The 21,410-nt window shown below is 32.0% G+C and overlaps 2 protein-coding genes across 6 annotated transcripts in view; one reads left to right on the top strand and one right to left on the bottom strand.

The window, feature by feature from the left end:
• The first annotated feature begins 26 nt into the window (after nucleotides 1-26).
• LOC126741628 (actin-related protein 10) lies at nucleotides 27-8,784 on the top strand. Its single transcript, XM_050448144.1, has 7 exons — nucleotides 27-260; nucleotides 2,651-2,891; nucleotides 2,946-3,142; nucleotides 3,202-3,442; nucleotides 8,184-8,304; nucleotides 8,363-8,494; nucleotides 8,553-8,784. Exons 1-7 carry the CDS (start codon nucleotides 112-114, stop codon nucleotides 8,702-8,704), a joined length of 1,233 nt encoding a protein of 410 aa, XP_050304101.1. The 5' UTR covers nucleotides 27-111; the 3' UTR covers nucleotides 8,705-8,784.
• The window catches only part of LOC126741626 (brother of CDO-like), an 87,763-nt gene continuing 75,124 nt past the window's right edge, over nucleotides 8,772-21,410 (bottom strand). For 2 of the 5 annotated variants that reach the window (XM_050448138.1, XM_050448139.1), the window contains one exon: nucleotides 8,772-15,032. In XM_050448138.1, the coding sequence (XP_050304095.1) occupies nucleotides 14,865-15,032 (168 nt within the window). In that variant the 3' untranslated portion in view covers nucleotides 8,772-14,864. Of the gene's footprint in view, nucleotides 15,059-21,410 lie in introns of all 5 variants that reach the window. The other 3 variants (XM_050448140.1, XM_050448141.1, XM_050448142.1) reach the window with 3 other exon arrangements.

Genomic DNA, 21,410 nt, shown 5'->3' with positions numbered 1-21,410 from the left:
GACACATGAATGACATTTGTCACGTCACTTTCAGATGTGTCCGTTTATTTACCTTTTGGGTTCTTTAATTTAAAGTTTAATAAATGACTCATTTAAATTGAGATTCCAAAGATGTCAACGATGGAATCTGAGGCTTCTAAAACCGCAAAAACAGTTCAGGCCTCCGTCCAGGCTCTAACCGAGTCGCTGAGTAAAAACGAAACTATTAATAAAAGTGAGAATTTGATTGTGGTACTTGATATAGGCACGGCTTTTACCAAGTAAGTTCTTCCATATTATCAAATGTGAATTGTTTTAAATCCCCTGCATTTAATTTCAATTTGTTTCTTACACAATGTTTCCCGAGAAATATGGATCTGTCTAAAATCCTTAGGAGTCCCCTCTCGAGTTTATTTCAATGGCTTGAATACCAGCAATCCTAGACTTTGCCTAGGTACTTAAAAATATTGAAATAAATAGCCTTTAAGTTTTTAAACAAAAATAACCATTATTTTACTATTACATACACATCCCTTTAGCGTGGGTAGGTCATAAAACATTATACTTTTGGAACTCATTTACAATAACTAAAAACATAAATAAAATAAATAAATAAATAACGCCTTTATTCAAGTATTTCTTTGCACATACAATGCATAAACATATAAAAATGTACACTCACATCATATGCACAAGAATAGCGCAACTGGCGAAGTTTAGCCTCCTGGCCATTGTTCCACTCAACCAATTCTCCGGATATTAACTTCACCATCTTTAAATGTTAACACTAAGAGATAACACTGAGGATAAAACAGTTTTAACCAACCATAACAATATAACAATGCAGTACATATATACATACAATATCTGCAAATCTACTGCACATCTAATAAATACCTCTTGTACTTAGACCTTAAATAACCAGTATTGCATACCTTAAATTGAAGAGGTAAGTTATTATATAAGTTAACACAATTATAACTGAAGCTCTTTTTAAAAAAAGAAGTTCTATGTTGTGGCATTGTTAAATAATTTTTATCTCGCAAAAAGCAATTATGCACAGCCTCCCTATAAATTAGTTTTTTAAACAAATATACTGGTTGTTGACACATATTTAGTTTTCTAGAAAATAGAGTCAAGTTAAAATTATACCAGTTATCACACTTAAGCCAACCCAACTCTTTTATATTTTCTGAGACATGATCAAATTTTCTTAATTTATAAACAAATTTACAGCATCTATTCTGAACGTATTGTATCCGTTTTTTATTTACAACATGTAAGAATGGATAATATACTATGAAACAATACGAATAAATAGACATAATAAGTGACTCACACAATTTTTTTCTGGCTTTAAAATTTAAAAGGTGTCTGCTAGCATATAAAAGCTTCATAACTTCTTTTTAGTAAAGATTTTAAATGTTGTTCAAAATTAAGCTGTATATCTATACACAAACCCAAATTTTTACCGCAGTTAGCAAAAGTCAACCGAGTATTTTCAATCTGAATATTAAGTCGATTCATGAGTATGCCCCTTTTCTTTTCAGAACAAAACAGTAACATTGCAGTTTTTGCAGGATTAATTGTCAGATTATGTTCGGTTGAGTATCGCAAAATATTAGATAATTCTGAATTTAAAATCTCAGCAGCATTATCAGGACAGTCTGGATTAAACTGAAATAATAATGTGTGTAAGTGTATCATCCACATATGCTTGCATGTACGTTGATACAATAGAAAACATATCTGCAGTATAAATAACATACAACAAAGGGCCAAGTATGGAGCCTTGTGGCACTCCCGAAATAATGTTTCTACTCTGCGATGTCTCACCACCTATCCTAACTACCTGCCTTCGACCTGTTTAAAGAACAGTATTTCAACCTTCCCAAAACCATAATATGATAGTTTGGCACACATCAACTCATGATCAATAACATCAAAGGCTTTAGAGTAGTCTATCAAAATCAATATAGCAGCCATTTGCCTATCTTGAATTTTATAATGTCATCAGTAATATTTAGAAGTGCAGCTGTTGTACTATGACTAGCTCTAAAGCCCGATTGATGCACAGGAAAAAAGCCATTTGTATTAAAGTAATCTAAACATGAACCACTCTTTCCAGAACTTTTGATATTACAGGAAGCAGACTAACAGGCCTCAAATCTGTAAAACTGACAGGATCATGTTTTTTAGGTAGTGGGGTAACAAGAGATTCTTTCCAGCAATTTGGGAAATGACCATGTTCAAGACAACTATTGACAATATGAGTTATATGTAATATTATCACATGCAAACACAGTTTCACCATCTGAATGCATTTGACCTAATACTCTGCACATACTTAAACACATCAGAGGGATCGACCAATTTGAAAGTAAATTGTATGCCTTCCCTTATTTTATTATTATTATAATATGCTACTTTATTATCACAGTTGTTTGATTTTTTAAAAACGCTGCAGAAATATGTATTTATCTACAATAATTGCTCAGAAAAATTTTTAATTCAGCCTGTTTGGTTTGCATTTTATAATATGTACATTTTTTCTGCTTTGTAATTGGGTTTTACCTGCAAAGCTTGTAATCAATAAATAAATACAAAATACCCTGAAGTACCATACGGTTTCATTCGTAACCACTTGCAAAATATTATCTGTTTCTTTTAGATTTGGTTTTGAAAGTGAATTCTCGCCCAGATACATCATCAGGTCCGAAGTTCTATGCAAAAAAACCAACACCGTTAGAAAACTATGCGATTACCAGTCTCCCGAGGACCTTTACGATTTCATGGTCAATTTCATCCATATGATTTATTTCAAATATGCCTTGATCAGCCCCAAAGGCCGACGGATTATCGTTGTGGAATCCTTACTCTGCCCCACATTGTTCAGGGAAACTTTAGCCAAGGTATGAATTATTTTATAATTATACAAGAGGCAGTTAACCCAGTTTGGACTTTAGGTGCTATTTTTACAATATGAAGTATCCCAGATCCTGGTACTTCCGTCACATTTAGTATCCTTAGCCAGTTTGGCAGTGGATACGGCTTTAGTCGTAGATATTGGCTATAAAGAGGCTGTAGTGATCCCAGTTTGTTTCGGATTGCCTATGGTGCATGCCTGGCAAGCCCTACCGCTAGGAGGAGAGGCTGTACATAAGTTAACAATTTTTCTAAAAAATATTTGCAACTGTTTAATATGTGGTTTTTTTTTTGAAGGAATATTAGGGCTCTTCTAAGTAGTGCCAACGCAGGTGTGCAAAACCTTCCAGAAAGGATTATCGAGGACATAAAGGTCAGATGCTGTTTTGTAACCAAAAAGTCGAGGGGGGAGCAGCTTTTATTAGGAAAATCCGAACTGGTGCCTCCACCTGATGTTAAATATCCTTACGCCGGATCGGATATATTAACGGTTACTGGGAAGTTACGGGAGAAGGCCTTTGAGATTTTATATGAGGAGGTAAAGTAGATGTGGCATATCTCACCCCCGCTAAAAAAGTGTCACAAAAAGTGTAAAACATTGTTTTGAGAAAATTGATTTTAAAGAATTAAATTCACTTGAAACCTTTATTTATCAGTTACTATGACAAAATACAAATTAAATGTTCTTTTAGTGTAAAGAAAAATATAATTAGTTTTATGTTACTGGTGCAGTGATTTGTTAAAAGAAATAGTTTTTTGTAATTTTTAGTTTAAAAAAATATACCCCAATATTGTGACACTTTTTTAGAACAAAATACTATTTTGACTTTCAAGTGAAACTAGTGAAATATAAAAAAAAACACAATAAAGAACTTTAAAAAAGAATATTTTTTTATTACAAAGAGTTATAAAATACTGAATAACAACTCGGAATGTGATTATTATGTAACAAATTTAATAGATCTTTTTTCTTGTTCTCTTTAATGCTTTTGTAGGCATGTTGTAGAGTATTTGGTATATTAATTTTTTTTTCTTCCGCATAAATCTACTTGCTTAAAGTCTTCATCTTTATGAATGTTTTATAGTAAAGAGTGGTCGGATTATCTTGATTTAACTTAAAAACCTTTACTTCGGTAATCTTTAAGGATTTAAAGCCTGTCATACCTATCTCGTTACACAGTGTTTTAAGTGAATTTGTGCATACTGACTAGGCACGTAGTTAGAACCAGATCTTAAACTTTTCTTTACAGCCTTTTCAATAGTTGAATGAACAGAATCTCCTTCACTCTGACTATGTCCGCTTATTAGATATTTTTGAGTTATTGAGTGTATTTTTGGGTATTTGGACAGAGCATAAATATACATCGCAACTAAAAATCTATTCTTCTGCTGCCCACAACAATTATCCGAAAAGAAAACGTCAAGCCCATCTTCACTTTTAGAAGTGTCCAATTTTTTTTTAATAAAATCAAGCACACATGAACCAATCTCATCAAATCCCCTATTGCCGTGCCCTTCATGCCAAAAGTAGCATTCCGTTAAACCTGTTTTTAATTCAGACACGGTAAAGTTATAACAGTTCAATTTTGATTTGTAATAGAAAACGGACACAGTTCCTTGAGGAACAGGAAGAACTGCTTGCAGATCATAAACTGACACCACGTAATTGGGACTAGCTTTTTCCTTTTCTTTGTTTTTTCCATTTCTTGATAAGTCTTTTTCTTCTAAATGCAATAAATATTTGCTTTCCAACTTTTACTTGGCATCCCCTGTGGCAATTTCATAAGCATTGCACAATTCGCAACGATCTTTTCTGGGGATGAAAAAACTTATATTAAATTCAGTGTTAAAAATTTTTGAGAACATCACTAAATTTGCGTGAGGTAGATTATTGTCTTGACATTTTTGTTTGTAGTCATTAAATATATCGGTTAAATTTTTTCCACTATCAATGTATTCCCTAGTAGCTTGCTTGCAAAGGTAATGACTCTCAATATGCATGCATCCACTTTTTTATGGCTTTTGTGTTTACCTTTTAAATCTACTTCTAGGAACCTTTCAGTGGCGAAGCGTAAACTTTTTTTTCGGGTAGACAAACAATAAAAATCGTTAATTAGAAAAAAATGTGTATTCAATATTTTTCATTTTAATGAAATAGAGAATGAAAGCGCATGAAATATTAACTCAAAGAGAAAAATTATGTAGTGATATAAAAAAGAAAAAAATAATTACTACTAGCATAAAAAGATAGATAAATAAAAATAAATACTACTTACAAAAAAATACAACATAGGTATAACTATAACTTATAAATCCATAATATCCATTATTTTAAAATTAATTAAAGACAAACAAAAACACAACTAAAATACAATTATTGCCAATATCGAACAGTCGTTCATAAATAACCACTAAAAAAATCTGTAAGATGTATTGCGGCCGACCAGATCAAGTGTGTCCATAAACAATAACCCTCAAGAGCATAATAAAATAGCTGGTCGACTTAGATAGACAAAAGCTCGAATGTCTTTCCCGCGAGTAAATTTTGCATACGTAATAGGCTGAATGTTGTCTGCCACCTGCTTGATGCGTATATGGTTCGATTAATTGCTCTAAATTTCGGAAGACAAATATCAATGTGTCTTTCTGGGGCTCGTATACAATAATTGGGTGTCAGCCCTGCAGTTTTATTTTAATTTTTGCGTCAGGCGGGGCGCGCCTTAGATATTATAGATATTATAGCCGTTTAGATACCATATAATAATAGTAAGGAGCGACTACGTTCTGTGTTAATTTTTTTTATTGTAATTCAACAGTTACATGAAATAATAACGTAATAAATTAATGACAAATAACTGGATAATTTTGGGTAGACAGTGTCTACCTTGTCTACTCGTACGCTTCGCCACTGCCTTTTTCAACTTTGTCGACGACTGTTCTTGTAATTCGGTTATTAATATCCAGCGTAGCCATAAAGAAAAATTTGCATACGCGGACTGGATCATCATTGACATAAAAATAAAATGCATTATTATGTTCTCTAGGTTTTTGAGCGCTGTTATACCTGTAGGCTGGTTTGACTGGCTTCATGCAATTGTGAATAAAACTTCTTTGCCTATTAATATCTCCCAGAGCCCAATATTTTTCGAAAATATCTTGTTTTATATTTTCATCTATTTTATTAGAGCATTTCAGCCGGCATTTATCACCACAAGGAGGTCTAATACTTCTGGCTTTTACATTTGTTTGAGATTTTGATCTTAAGGTGTATGCTTGACCTGAGTTCCGTAATTTCTTCGCTTTATTGCTTAACCATTCTTCTGTCAGTGCTACTCGCTTTTTTCCTCTTTTTTTAGGCTTGAGAATTCGAGTATTTACTTCTTGAGTACCTCCTGCTTGAGGAGCTGTATCTTGAACGTTTGCACTTTGAATATTTGCTACTAAAGTGTTTGCTGTATGAGAGTCTAAAAGTTGAATTTCTGACACTTGAGTATTTTTTGCTTGTTTTTCTGGTTCTTGATTACCTGCCTCTTGACTATTAACGAATTCAGTGTCTAATGCCTGGCCAACAACGTTTGAACTCGATAAAGAAACACTGCAACTTGAATTATTACTACAACCCGAACAGGAACTACTACTTGATCCAGAAGAGGACGAACTAGAATCACTGCTATCATCAGATTTATAGTTAGGATCCTTCACGGAATCATCATCATTATCGCTAACCAAGTCCGACATTTGAGCATTGTTTTTCAGTTCTGGTGAAAACTCAATACGTGGAAATGAAGTGCAAGGTTTATTATTGTCAGCATCCTTGGCCGTATTATAATTTGTATTGCAGTCAAACTTAGGTGCAGCATTTTCATCTTCGACGAACTGTATTTCAGGTATTTTTAAGATTTCGTATCCTAAAAATCAACGAGGCATTATTATAGCTAAAGTACAAAAGTTATTAGGACTATAAAACTAATAATTATCCGCTATCTGCATGTATCCGTAAACTAATAAAATACTTTGACAAGCAAAAAGGCTATGTAAAAGATTATTGTTAATTAAGTTACAAATTTTGATATGCGTTTACGCATATTACGCAAAATTTGTAACAAAAAAGTAAAAGATCATTTATTTCACTTTAATGGTTTTTATTTTAATTTTATATTAAACAGCTTTATAGGTCACATATAAAATATTAAAAGATGTTTTTTGAAAACTAAATGACATTGTTAGCATTGTTTTCAATGTTCTACTAATACTTTATATTACTCTGATTGCATTTTTATATTCACTGGTGGATCCGCCGATTCCATCACACATCGACCAATCCATTTTTATGTTGTATTGAATGATATGGATAACAATTTTTTATAAAACCGGATTGATGATGTGGTGGTGTGCAATCGGTGGATCCATCAGTGAATATAAAAACGCACCCTCTTATTCAGACATGCAATTATTTGCATGCAATATCAGCTGACCTGAATTCAATGCTTGATTTGGCTCTGATGCATTATGCTCTGGCTTCTTCTCCAATGCGAGAGATATAATTCTGCGTGCTCGTGAGCTCGACATTGCGTAAGGTGTCACAAGTTTGTACAGAAAAAAAAATTAGAAACACTAAGTAAAAATTAAGTATAAAGAGTCTCCATTAAAAAAATATCTGTCAATAATTCAAAAAAAAACCAAGATTATTTTGAAATCGTTGGCATTAATTCTAAAAAACAGTCACATCTAAAAATAAGCGCAATTAAATTTAAATATTGGTACTTACTTTTTTTAAAAAAACCGACACAACTCAAAATGCAATAGTATTTCAGGGAAAACAAAAACACTTTTTTAATTGAACTATCCGAAAAAATAGTCACAACACAAAATATAACAGTATTTTACTGATTATAAATATCAAATTAATCTAATAATTCTCTCAAAAACTGTAACAGTACGAAATGTGACTCTTTTCTGGATGAAACTCAATGTGCTCGCTGTTGTAAAGTCAAAAGTAACACTGTTGTGGAATTCACGCTGCGCTGATGTTGGCAACAAAAAAGCGTCACATCGCCGTCTCGCGGTAAATACTTGAAATATAGAAGTGACGCTTTTATGCAAGATAGAACGAAATATTTCAATATTTGTTGCATGTTTATCTCAATATTAACGGTTTTTGAGTTGTGACACTTTTTTAGCGGGGGTGCGGTATGTTAGTTGCGCTTATAGACAAATATACTGTTGCTTCAAATGTGAGTGTTCGTAAAAGATTTAAGCCTCCATTTTTTTCCCTTTAGGATAACGACCACCTATGCCTATCAACAATGATACTAGACGCCTTATTAAAAGTCGATAGAGAGTTAAGGCAAACTCTAGCGGAAAATTTATTGTTAATCGGTGGGACTGCCATGACTTTGGGTATATTAACTATATTAAAAATAAATAATAATTTATCCTATATAATAGACATTTGTAGGTTTTAAAGCCAGATTAAAAGAGGAGCTATTAAAACAGCTAGAAAACGACAGATATAAAACCTTGAAACATATCAAGGAGTTCAAGTTCTTTTCTTCACCGTGCAAGGAAAACTATACTGCCTGGCTTGGAGGTATGTAATTGAAAATACCCTTTAAAAAGGTTTTTATACTAGTTACCCTAATTGACAGGTTCAATTTATGGCGCAACCGAATTACTGGGAATGAAAGTGGTCACAAAAGAGTTTTACCTTAGGGAGCAACATTTGCCCGATTGGGTGAACTTGAGGGATATTGGCCCCATGGGATCTCTGGAAAATAGCAGTGGTACCAGGGTGCCATAGATTTAATGCACTTTTTGTACTAAAAGGAATTATTTATTTAATATTAAGGAAACTAATAAAATTAACATTGCTTTTTCAAATATTATTATTATTATTTAAAAAATCAAGCAATCTATTACAAAAACTGTATTTTTTTTATAAAGGTACTGTACAATCGTTATCACTACTCTATTCTAGATTCATCTACGAACATTCGGTTTTAAGGGACTTCAGTCTAACAATAAACTGAAGTTTACTAAGGGTACGTTAGTTGTTTCAGAAAGTGGTTATTTGAAGTGCATTCGATACCATACAAGTTTCTTTAAAATGGTCCAAAAAAGAGGTTGCAAACATTTCGTAATAAATATGTACAACTTCAAAGTAATTTTAAATACATTAATTCAATTAGATGAGTTATGTGACGTTTGCAATTATTGAGTATAGGACCCTGAAGATGGAATAACTTGCCAAAAAGCCACTGGGTTGTCTTTAGTTTTTTCATTATTAGATACAAAACAGTGTTTTGTTCTTTAGCTACCATCATCAATGTCTCCCATACAGACCATTTACGTGTATAGAACATGATATCAAATGCCTTTCGAACCTCGTTAATAATAATTGGCAAGTAAATTAAAAAAAAACACGATAAATGTTAATTAAACAAAACACTTAAAAAATATCACAGTTAATTTTTTCTCTCATAATTTTAGCCGCCTTACGTTTCAGATCTTTCGTTTTCGCATAAGAGCACTTCGTAGGAACGTTATTATATTTTATATTGGGGGGAGGTATTCTTACAAGCTAATATAAATTACTTATATTATTTCAAGTTGGACGCTTTAACAACTAATTATTGTCAACTTATTTACATAATTTGTAAACATTGTGGGTATTATAAATTATTATTTTTAAGTTTATATACACAACTATATAAGTACAAGGGTGATCTGGGAAAATGTAGTAGATGCAATGGAGGTTAAATTCCGTGATAATTGTAAAAAGATACGAGGTTTCGCCTTTCAAAAGCCATCATCAATTATTGTGCAAAAAAAATCTACGCTTCTTTCTCATGGGGGTTTGGTGCAAAATTTGTTCAATCTTATTACAAGAATTTTGATAGTTTAAAAACTTATGTACCGATTTAATTGATTTTAGTTTCATATGAAAGCTGATGAGTTTCTTTAGCAAAAACGCCCTTACAAGTATCCTTATAAATATAACCATTTTAGAGTTGCTGAGTAATTTTTCAATGGACCAGAAAAAACTTGATGCTGTCCTGGATTTTGGAAATTTTGAAAATTCAAGACGTTTTCCATGGAACTGATTTCCAAATTAGATAATAATAAAAAAATGCATATTTTAATATTTTGTCTTTAATCTTGGAAACTTGCAAGTTTAAGGAATTTTCTATTAAATTCTATGGAAATTGGTTTCCAAACTAGTTATTCAAAAAAAATTGTATAATTGTCCTTAATCTTGGAAATTTGCAAATTTATTGTATACTCAATTGAATTCTCTATGGAACTGATTTCTAAATTTGATATTAAGAAAATATGAATTTTCGAATATTTTGTCTTTAAATTGGAATTCCGTGAAACTGATTTCTATATTAGATTCTTAACAAAAAAAAAACAAAATCTGAATATTTTATCTTTAATTGTAGAAATTTGCAAACTAATTAAATTTTCGGGTAAGTTTCATAGAATTGATTTCCAAATTTGATTTTTGCATAATTTATTTACAAAAATAAATATTTGACAATTTTGTCCAGGATTTTGCAAATTTAAGGAATTTTCCATTGAATTCCATGGAATTGATTTCTAAATTAGATTTTTTCATAATTTATTTACAAAAATAAATATTTGACAATTTTGTCCAGGATTTTTCAAATTTAACGAATTTTTCATTGAATTCCACTGAATTGATTTCTAAATTAGATTTTCGAAAAAAAAATTAATATTAGAATATTTTGTCCTTGATTTTGGAAATTTAAAGAATTTTCCATTAAATTTCATTAAATTGATTTCCAAATTCGATTTTTGCCCTGGCTTTTCCAAATTCAGAGAATTTTCCACCGAATTGATTTGTAAATTAGATTTTTCAAGAAAAATGAATATTTGAATGTTTTGTCCTTGATTTTGGAAACTGAAGGAATTTTCCATAAAATTTTATGGAATTGATTTCCAAATTAGATATTGAACTAAAATTAATATTTGAATATTTTGTCCTTAATTTTGGAAATTTGTCAATTAGCAATTTGCCATTGAATTTCATGGAATTGATTTCTAAATTAGATTGTTGCATAATTTATTTTAAAAAATTAATATTTAAGATTTTTGCCCTGGATTTTTCAAATTTAGGGAATTTTCCACTGAATTCTATGAAACTGATTTGCAAATTAAATATTCAAAAAAAAGTGAATATTTAAATATGTTGTTCTTAATTTAGGAAATTACAAATTTAAAGAATTTTAAAATTTCTTTAACACGTTCGCTGCGATACCAGTCATATGTGTCTGGTAGTCTTGTTTATGTTCTGACGGTAATCATCCTGCCATCTATTCCATTCCGACGGAAGCTGTATTTTTTACGGAGTAGTACTGTACTGTAGAGTTACGGGTACGCGTAAGGTGGCGGGTTGGTACCCGTAATTCGCGGTACCAGATATATGTGACTGGTAAAACTTGTTTACACGGTTTGTGCAGTATTGACTTTAATTTCTGTGAGTAATGACTTCACGAGTTCAAAAAAATATTTGATTTATTAAAACAAAATGTCAGTGGTGATTGTTCAACAAATAATGATGATGTATATGTCCCAGATACCAGATTAAAGGCAAGTTTTAGCATTTTATTTTTTCCCATAACCTATAAATATTTGCAAAATTTTTCAATATAGAATTCGTTTGAGCTAGAGGCAACTTCAAGCTCAGAAAAATCTAAAGATGTACCTCAAGTGATATCTAATTCGCCTGCTGCGGTCGAATTAGCTGAATCGTGTACTGAATTGCAGGTAAATTTTATAGCTTTAATATAAATTTTGGAAATTGATTTGTATAGCAGACAGTGGAATCAAACCCTTTAGCCTCAATGAAGCACCAAGATCCAGCTAGTTCTATTGAGATACAAGAGACATCTGCTATAAATGCTTTGGGTAATTTGCAAGGCAGATACAGTTCAAGTGAAAATGAAGATATTGAAAGTGAACAAGAAGATCCATTTGCTGGAACTCATTCAAGTTCAGATCCTGATTACGATCCTACGCCCCCCTCTAGCTCTTCAGATGATGATTCAGTGTCCTCTATTACCAACGCACATGATGGCAATGACTCTTTGTATGAGGGAAATAGCGAGGATGATCATATAAGCGAGGCTAATGAATTTCTAGGTAATTTATTTAAATCAGACTGTATAAATCATATAAAAAATACTATATTTATGGAAATTTACAAGTAATTAGCGCCTTTACTTTCGCAGAAAATCTTCAAACAGACGTATGGATATTAATGGACACTGAATATAAATGAGTACTCTTTTCCACAAAGTGTTAATGTAGCTTCTCAATACTGCAGTAGTCCCTTAGCTACATTTAAACTATTTATAGATAAGGATGTGATCGGTTTAATAGTAGCTGAAACAAACAGGTATGATTTACAACAGATAGTCCAACAAGCCGTGATAAGTCTCGTCTCAAACTTTGGATAGATACAGATGAGGAAGAGATGTACAAATTCTTTGGAATTTTAATCTGCATGGGGTTAGTTAGAATTCCAACCATTAACCTTTATTGGGCTAAACATCCTCTGTATCATAATAAATATATTGCATCAAAAATAACCAGAGATAGATTCTTGCTACTCTTATAATATATTCATTTTAATAATAATGACAATTAGCCTAACTCGCAAGATCGCCTTTTTCGCATACGCCCTCTTCTGACTTTACTTAATATAAGGTTCCAACGTATTTTAATCCCAGGAAAGGAAGTTGTCGTTGACGAAAGTACGATACCCTGGAGGGGACGTTTAGGTATACGCCAATATATTAAAAACAAGCGCCACAAATATGGGGTTAAGCTGTACAAGTTGTGTACTTTGGAAGGGTATACAATTAATGTCAAGGTCTATTGTGGCAAAGAGAGGAAAATCAAGAAGATTCAAGCGATCCACATACAGTTAGATAATCACGTTTATGAACCTTATGGATCATTTGCTTGATTCGGGCCGCATCTTATATGGCAATAATTTTTATTCAGGTGTTCCCCTTGTAAAAAAACTTCAAGCAAAAAGACGTTTTATTGTGGTACACTTCGAAGGGGCCTACCGAAAGAATTTATTAAGCGTGGTATTAAAAAAAATGAAGTGATAGGAGTACATAGTGATAAGGGGATAAAAATTATAAAGTGGCAAATATTAATGATCTCAAATAAAAAAGACCATAGCATAAGCCTTCAAGGCACCGGTAAAAAAATAGAAAATCTGAACCACTTCTAAAACCCAAGTGTATTATAGATTATGACAGGGCTAAAAAAGGCGTTGATCTTAGCGACCAAATGTCGTCGTATTATACCTCTTTACGTAAAGGGTTAAAGTGGTACAGAAAAACGGCTTTCGAGTTGATTCTAGGAACTACTATTGTAAATTCCCAAGTGGTTTTTAATGAAACTAATAAAGACAGCCATCTAAATATGTTACAATTTAGAGAAGCTTTAGGACAGGCGCTAGCAGAACAAGGTTCTGAACGACAAAATACAAGCTTAATACATACTCCCAAAAGAATACACACATTTGCTGTTGAGCAGGGCCCTGGAAAAAAAAGACGACGAAATTGTGTAGGCTGCTATAAGAAGTTGCGAGCTACATTATCTATAGTAAGGAAGCAGATAAAAAGGTTACCAAAGTATCAAGTTATTGCGCTGATTGCGAAAATAAACCCGCGATGTGTTTATCGTGCTTCAATGAAAAGCATAGCAATGTTTCCAAATTAAATTAAGTTTTATTTGTGCTTATAACCTTGGTTTTAATAATATAAAAGACATTTACCTAAATCTTTGTATTTTTTAAAAACCTTTTGATATGCAGCTCGCGGTAAAAGGCCTTTACTGATGGTGCAGTTTTCGAGAAAAATTACTTTAAATGAAACGTTAAAACCCGTAAGATTTTTTAAAAATTAGTATAATACCCATACCAGATACATTCGACTGGTATCGGCGTAATTAAAAAGAAGCTTACCAGACACATATTATGTCTGGTACCGTCTTATTGACAAGACCGATGTGACTGGTACCGTAGTGAACGTGTATTAATTTCTAAATCTAAGGAATTTTCCATAGAATTGATTTTCAAATAAGATATTAAAAAAAATGAATATTTGAACATTTTGTTTTTAATTTTGAAAATTCACAAATTATTTCAAAGGCATAATATTTCAAAAATTCATCTAACGTTTTTATCAATTTGATTTTCACATGAAAACTGATGAGTTTCTTTACCAAAAAAAATCCTTTGTAAGTTCAACCAATTTAGAGTTATTGAGCAATTTTGCAATGGATTGATACTGTCAAAGGCTTTATAAAAATGTAAATATTTGAAAAACTCACGAAACGATTTTATTGATGTAAGTTTCATATGAAACCTAATAAGTTTCTTCACCGAAAAGATCCTTACAATTTTTTTTGTAAATTCAATTGTGTTAAAGTTATTTAGTATTTTTGCAATGGATTAGAAAAATCTTGATACTGTCAGAGGCTTTACAAAAATCGAAAAACTTCTGTTTACATTTAATTACGTTTCATATAAACGCCGATGAGTTATATAAACAATTACTTTGGATACGATCTTTATAAAAAAAGAGAGAGACTATAGGTAGAATCTATTTACATATAAATTTGCTCTAATTCGATAAGAAAAACAAAAGCTGATGATGGCTCCTGAAGTCAAAACGTCTTATAGAAACATTTTTAAATAGCATTTTTTAAAGTTTCCGACCCTTCAAAAGTTACCCTCGAACTCTGTCCAGCCTATACACTCCATCAATGTTAACTACTTTTCAATACATCTCTCGAAAATGAGGTTAAGCCGTGAACTTTTTTTCGGTTCAATTAGGCTTCCAATTGAATAAAAAGCTCATTCACCATTCAATCAGGAAAAATGTCAAATCATCCTCATCTGACCTGTATCACCGCTACACATAATCGGAGTTTTTCCTACTAGTACAACTACTACTACCACTACTATCGCTATTACGACGAAGAGGTTTCTCCCGGAGAGTCAGGAGGTCCTCCCTGCCGTTTTCCTGTGGCGAACGCACGTTGTTATTGGCGAGGTGACGCATCTCGATCACGGTCGCATTCTGGAAAAAATCCGAGCTAGAAATTTCTGGAATAAAGAGGGTTAACCTAGTTTTAGTTTTTTTAGTAGTGGCGCAATCGGTTTTCCAACCTAGTTATTGAATATCCATAAAATTCCTAAATCATTCATTAAAAAAAAAATAAAGTGGTTGGAAAACCCATTTTGTTTTTTTTTGGGATAAATTTTAAGCATAAATAGCGTGGATTCGTAAAGGGTTATTGGTTAGTTACGGAAGCTTAAAGAATGCTAATTGCAGGATCTTTTTGCTACTGAAATAGACATTTTAACAAGCAAAGCGAAAATTTAAAGGACGTTAGTCCTATAGGTGACTCTCCAATTACGAGACAGTTTTACCACTAACCAAAACTCTTTATTTGTACTCTCGACACGTGTTTCGCTAACGATGTCATCAAAAATAATAATAAGTTAGAGTTTGATGTTTAGAGAAAAGCAACAAATACTTTTAGATACATAACTAGTGACTCTCACTCAAATCAAATCGTTTATTTCCATCGACATCATAACAAAACTATAATTTAATTAAATTTAGTCAATAAATCTACAGTTAAAGAATTCTGTCAACGAGTAAAAAGGACAGTCAGCTAATATGGTCCTAAGAGCCCTTTTAAAAGTTGGAAAAGTCTTAGCTCTCTTTATTCTACATGCGAAATGATTAGAAATTTTGAGAGATGTAATTTCCAGACCGTCCTGTACCTGGCAACAACCGGGTAAAAGGGATGTATAATTTATCTGCATTTCGAGTTTTACAAAAATTAAGATCTCCAGATCTCATGTGGTTGGAATTTCTTCAAATGTGACTAAAATGGTCTTTAGAGAAGTCGACGAATCAAGAATTTCTAAATTTTGACTTCGAGAATGCGAGATATTCACTTGTCAATAAGTGGCAAAGTTTTTTGCCTCTTACAGGCACTCCTGGAATAAGAATTTCAATATCTTGACTTTTAGTGCATCGATTTTAGTCAATTCTTCAAATATAACTAAAAAGGTTTTCAAAACAGTCCATAAATCAATAACTTTTAAATTTTAATTACGAGAATCCGAGATATTCACATGTCAATAGGTGGCAAAGTTTTTTGCTTCTTACAGGCCCTCCTGGAATAAGAATTTCAATATCTTGACTTTAAGTGCATCGATTTTAGTCATTTCTTCAAATATAACTAAAAAGGTCTTCAGAATAGTCCATAAATCAAGAATTTTTCAATTTTAATTACGAAAACCCAAGATATTCACTGTCAATAAGTGACAAAGTTTTTTGCTTCTTACAGGCACTCCTGGAATAAGAATTTAAATATCTTGACTTTTAGTGCATCGATTTTAGTCATTTCTTCAAATATAATAAAAAGGTCTTCAGAACAGTCCATAAATCAATAACTTAAATTTTGACTACGAGAATCTGAGATATTCACTTGTTAATAAGTGACAAAGTTTTTTGCTTCTTACAGGCACTCCTAGCATAAGAATTTCAATATCTTGACTTTTAGTTCATCGATTTTAGTCTGTGGAGCCCTACTTAAATTTCTGATTTAAAATCTATGAGAATATCTACAATTTGGCAACTGCGTTCGCCTCATCCTAAATCGCAACCCGTGCCGTTGAGACGGGGGGACGACAGTTTTAACACACGAGAGAAATCGAAGCGAACGGCAAACGATCGATAAGCATTTTGTTATTTTAAGTCATAAAAGTTAATAAAATCGAAGTATAAAAAAGTATTAAACGTGTATCAATTCAATTAAGTTGTGTGAGAGGACAGGTGGTCCTTCGTAAAGGTGAACCCTCCCTGGAAAGAAAACCGCAATCCAAAACATAGTCATTTCTTCAAATATGACTAAAAAGGTCTCTAGAGAAGTCCATGAATCAAGAATTTCTAAATTTTGACTACAAGAACAAGAGATATTCGTTTGTCGATAAGTAACAAAGTCTTTGGCTTCTTACAGGTACTCCTGGCCTAAGAATTTAAATATCTTGACTTTTAGTGCATCGATTTTAGTCATTTCTTTAAATATGACTAAAAAGATCTTTAGGACAGTCCATAAAGCAAGAATTTTAAAATTTTAATTACGAGAACCCAAGATATTCTCTCTCAATAAGCGACAAAGTTTTTTGCTTCTTACAGGCATTCCTGGCCTAAGAATTTAAATATCTTGACTTTTAGTACATCGATTTTAGTTATTTCTTCAAATATAAGCAAAAAAGTCTTCAGAACAGTCCATAAATCAATAACTTTTAAATTTTGACTACGAGAATCCGAGATATTCACTTGTCAATAAGTGACAAAATTTTTTGCTTCTTATAGGCACTCCTGGAATAAGAATTTCAATATCTCGACTTTTAGTGCATCGATTTTAGTCATTTCTTCAAATATAACTAAAAAGGTCTTCAGAATAGTGCATAAATCAAGAATTTTTCAATTTTAATTACGAAAACCCAAGATATTCACTTGTCAATAAGTGGCAAAGTTTTTTGCTTCTAACAGGCACTCCTGGCCTAAGAATTTAAATATCTTGACTTTTAGTGCATCGATTTTAGTCATTTCTTTAAATATGACTAAAAAGGTCTTTAGAGAAGTCCATGAATCAAGAATTTTTCAATTTTAATTACGAGAACCCAAGATATTCACTTGTCAATAAGTGGCAAAGTTTTTTGCTTCTAACAGGCACTCCTGGCCTAAGAATTTAAATATCTTGACTTTTAGTGCATCGATTTTAGTGATTTCTTTAAATATGACTAAAAAGGTCTTCAGAACAGTCCATAAATCAATAACTTTTGAATTTTGACTACGAGAATCCGAGATATTCACTTGTCAATAAGTGGCAAAGTTTTTTGCTCTTACAGGCAGGCAGGCTTTTAGTGCATCGATTTCTGTCATTTCCTCAAATATGACTAAAAAGGTCTTTATTGCAAAAGGTTTTTATGCAGAACCAGTGGCTGGTCCCTCAGGAACTCACAAGATGATTATAGAAACCAGTGATGAAGATAGCGACGATCTTGCACTGATAACATTTCAAACAGCTTCTAGCAAAGCATTGCCTCCAAGGGAGCCAAGAAAAAGAAAAGTGAAAACTAAAAACGATGGTAATTGTGCAATTTGCTTTAAAAAATGGCAAAACTACCAAGGTCCTGATTGGATTCGGTGCTGTCAGTGTTGTAAATGGATTTGCGGAGTTTGCAACGAAGAAAGTGTGGATCAATTTTACGTCTTAGAGACTTAGTAGACTAATTTGTACGTCTGCATAGACTGCACAAATGTTGATTTTAATTCCGACGACAGTGTGAAGGACTGTATTTAAAAACATCAGTTATAATTTCTTTTTTTTTTTCGGTTTTTACATAAATATAATATGTTAATTTTCTGTTATTGGGTTTTTGTAATAAATAATAAGTTAATTTTCTATTAATGAGTTTTAATAAAGTTTACCTATGTGACTAAAAATAATTTTCACAAAAAAAAATGCACTAGGTTTTTTTTTTTGATGCCAAAGTAGGCATTGCAATAAGTCTATAATGCCAACAAACGTATTTTTATACCCTGCCAAAGTAACCCCAATAATAAAGCCTACTTTGGCACCCCATCAAAAAAAAAAGTATATATATATACCCCCTCGATAAAACAAAACCATAATTGGGTGATTTACTCTATTTTGTACACAAGGCACTATTTTAATTTGTTTGTGAGTTATAGTCTAATAATAGGTCCAAACCTGCCAAAGTATTTTACGGTATTTCTTCAAATATGACTAAAAAGGTCTTCAGAATAGTCCATAAATCAAGAATTTCTAAATTTTGACTACAAGAACAAGAGATATTCGTTTGTCAATAAGTAACAAAGTCTTTGGCTTCTCACAGGCACTCCTGGCCTAAAAATTTAAATATCTTGACTTTTAGTGCATCGATTTTAGTCATTTCTTCAAATATAAGTAAAAAAGTCTTCAGAACAGTCCATAAATCAGTAACTTTTAAATTTTGACTACGAGAATGCGAGATATTCACTTGTCAATAAGTGACAAAGTTTTTTGAATCTTACAGGCACTCCTGGAATAAGAATTTCAATATTTTGACTTTTAGTGCATCGATGTCTGTCATTTCTTCAAATATGACTAAAAAGGTCTTTAGAGAAGTCCATGAATCAAGAATTTCTAAATTTTGACTACAAGAACAAGAGATATTCGTTTTTCGATAAGTAACAAAATCTTTGGCTTCTTACAGGCACTCCTGACCTAAGAATTTAAATATCTTGACTTTTAGTGCATCGATTTTAGTTATTTCTTCAAATATAAGTAAAAAAGTCTTCAGAACAGTCCATAAATCAGTAACTTTTAAATTTTGACTACGAGAATGCGAGATATTCACTTGTCAATAAGTGGCAAAGTTTTTTGAAACTTACAGGCACTCCTGGAATAAGAATTTCAATATTTTGACTTTTAGTGCATCGATTTCTGTCATTTCTTCAAATATGACTAAAAAGGTCTTTAGAGAAGTCCATGAATCAAGAATTTCTTAATTTTGACTACAAAAACAAGATATATTCGTTTGTCAATAAGTAACAAAATCTTTGGCTTCTTACAGGCACTCCTGGCCTAAGAATTTAAATATCTTGACTTTTAGTGCATCGATTTTAGTTATTTCTTCAAATATGACTAAAAAGGTCTTTAGAGAAGTCGATGAATCAAGAATTTCTAAATTTTGACTTCGACAACCCAAGATATTCACTGTCAATAAGTGACAAAGTTTTTTGCTTCTTACAGGCACTCCTGGAATAAGAATTTCAATATCTCGACTTTTAGTGCATCGATTTTAGTAATTTCTTCAAATATAATAAAAAGGTTTTTATGGAAGTCCATGAATCAAGAGTGTTTAAATTTTGACTACAAAAACAAGAGATATTCGTTTGTCAATAAGTAAGAAAATCTTTGGTTTCTTACAGGCACTCCTGGCCTAAGAATTTCAATATATTGACTTTTAGTGCATCGATTTTAGTCATTTCTTTAAATATGACTAAAAAGGTCTTCAGAACTAGGGTTTCCAGACCGGGATCCCGAAATCCCGGGAGACATTTTTAATCCCGAAAATCCCGGGATTGCTGTATGTCCCGAAAATCCCGATTTTTTGTAACATATAGTTATGAATATTTACTGACAGTAGCGCCAACAAGTGTCGAAGCTGAAAAAGCCTTTTCTTCGGCGGTCACATTTGCGACTAAACTTAGATCTCGTTTAAGTGATTTATCTTTAGATACCTTAGTGTTTTTAAGAGCATATTTTATTTTTGTTTAATTTCAAAGTTATTTTGTATGTTTTTTTTTTGAAGGATGTGTTTCTGTCTCAAGTTTATTTTTAGACTTTTTAGTTGGGTTATTAGGTAGTAGGTACCTGGGTATGTAATATGTAATACGTAGTGTACAAATGTTTTTAGTTCTGAATTTTTAAATAATTTGTTTTCAGTTAACTGCATTTTTATTTGCTCGGGATACTGTTATTACTGTTAAATATTTTATTCAAAATATAATTAGGATCGGTCTCGGGATCCCGGGATTTGGATTTTTATCCAAATCGAAAATCTGAGATATTCACTGTTAATTAGTGGAAAAGTTTTTTGCTTCTTACAGGCATGATACAATAGGTTAAAAAGAATTTACCCATTGTAACTAGAGTATAAGCACCATTGTTAGTAAGAAGTGAGTGAAGTTACTTGCTAAGAAGCAAAGTGTGTGTAAATAAGGTAAAATTAAGTATACAGAAAGACAGCAAAGACAATCCATAGTTTACAACTGCTTTAATGAATAACTGTTCCATTTTCCCATCTTCGGACCTAATAAATGAGCATATTTTGATTGTAAAAGTTTGTTTCATTTATTAAGATAATTGGTTCAGCGCCATATAAGCTGTGGTCAACAAAATAAATAAGTACAGTCCACTGGTACTCTCCAGTTTAAACAATTGTGTCCCCTTTTATTTGGGGAAGAAGCCAGGCAGCAGTTCTCCCCCAAATACATTGTAATAAAAAGTACATAGGAGGATACAGTACAAACCAGAAGATCAATTAATGTCAGATTTAAAGAAAGAGTTGAAAAGTCAAGTCATGTTTTAAATACTGATCACTTTGTAGGAATAGACCACTTAAAATTACTTAAACCAGTTAATAACAATAGAAAATTAGATGCCATTCCTAACAGCGTTAAAGGTCCAATCCCTCATAATCAATTATATACTTCAGTTAGAGTTTAAGATTTGTTTCCTTGCTTTTTCCGCTCTATTAGTTACGTCATTAGTATATAAGGAAATTTGTAACTAATTTTAGTTAAGTTTTAATCTTCTCCCGAAGATGCTAAAATCGTTGGCGAAACACGTGTCGAGAGTAA

This window comes from Anthonomus grandis, chromosome 10, assembly GCF_022605725.1.
Source record: "Anthonomus grandis grandis chromosome 10, icAntGran1.3, whole genome shotgun sequence".
NCBI classification, from domain to species: Eukaryota; Metazoa; Arthropoda; class Insecta; order Coleoptera; family Curculionidae; genus Anthonomus; species Anthonomus grandis.
The sequence above is the reverse complement of the archived record's forward strand: the minus strand, read 5'-3'. Positions and strand labels throughout refer to the sequence as shown.

Excerpts from the sequence above, each read along its gene's own strand:
- LOC126741628 (XM_050448144.1), top strand. The coding sequence starts at position 112 with ATGTCAACGATGGAATCTGAGGCTTCTAAAACCGCAAAAACAGTTCAG. Across the intron at positions 261-2,650 it reads ATAGGCACGGCTTTTACCAA|ATTTGGTTTTGAAAGTGAAT; the intron begins GTAAGTTCTTCC and ends TGTTTCTTTTAG. Across the intron at positions 8,305-8,362 it reads TGGGACTGCCATGACTTTGG|GTTTTAAAGCCAGATTAAAA; the intron begins GTATATTAACTA and ends AGACATTTGTAG.